Here is a 339-nt window from a genome sequence, read left to right as displayed (position 1 = left end):
GCCTCCCACCTGGTCGGGGGAGTAGGGCACCCCCAAGAAGGGGTCAAAGCCCTGGTGGATGGGCAGGAAGGAGCCGTTAATCCCCAGGCCAAGGTGCCACTTGCCAACCATGGCTGTGGCGTAGCCCTCAGCCTTCAGCACCTCTGCCACGGTGACCTCGGCGTGCGGCAGCCCCCCCCGTGAGTCCGGGTAGAACACGCCAGGGTACACCCCAGAGCGCATCTGGAAGCGCCCGGTCAGCAGGGCCGCCCTGGGGAGAGGAGAGAGGAGACGGGTGTCACGCTGGGCACAGGGTGAGGTGCTCCGCCACCGCGGAGGGTGCCTCATGCACCGGGACTG

The 339-nt window shown here is 68.4% G+C and overlaps 1 protein-coding gene across 1 annotated transcript in view; it reads right to left on the bottom strand.

Annotated features, from left to right (window-relative positions):
• The window catches only part of ARSA (arylsulfatase A), a gene marked incomplete at both ends in the record, with an annotated part of 1,704 nt that extends 1,454 nt beyond the window's left edge, over window positions 1-250 (bottom strand). The window contains one exon of the mRNA XM_010139000.1: window positions 10-250. Coding sequence (XP_010137302.1) covers window positions 10-250 — 241 coding nt within the window. The remainder of the gene's footprint in view (window positions 1-9) is intronic.
• Between the last annotated feature and the right edge of the window lie 89 nt (window positions 251-339).

The sequence above is a fragment of the Buceros rhinoceros genome, unplaced genomic scaffold, assembly GCF_000710305.1.
Source record: "Buceros rhinoceros silvestris isolate BGI_N320 unplaced genomic scaffold, ASM71030v1 scaffold21726, whole genome shotgun sequence".
Taxonomy (NCBI): Eukaryota; Metazoa; Chordata; class Aves; order Bucerotiformes; family Bucerotidae; genus Buceros; species Buceros rhinoceros.
This window is presented reverse-complemented; position numbering and strand designations above follow the sequence as displayed.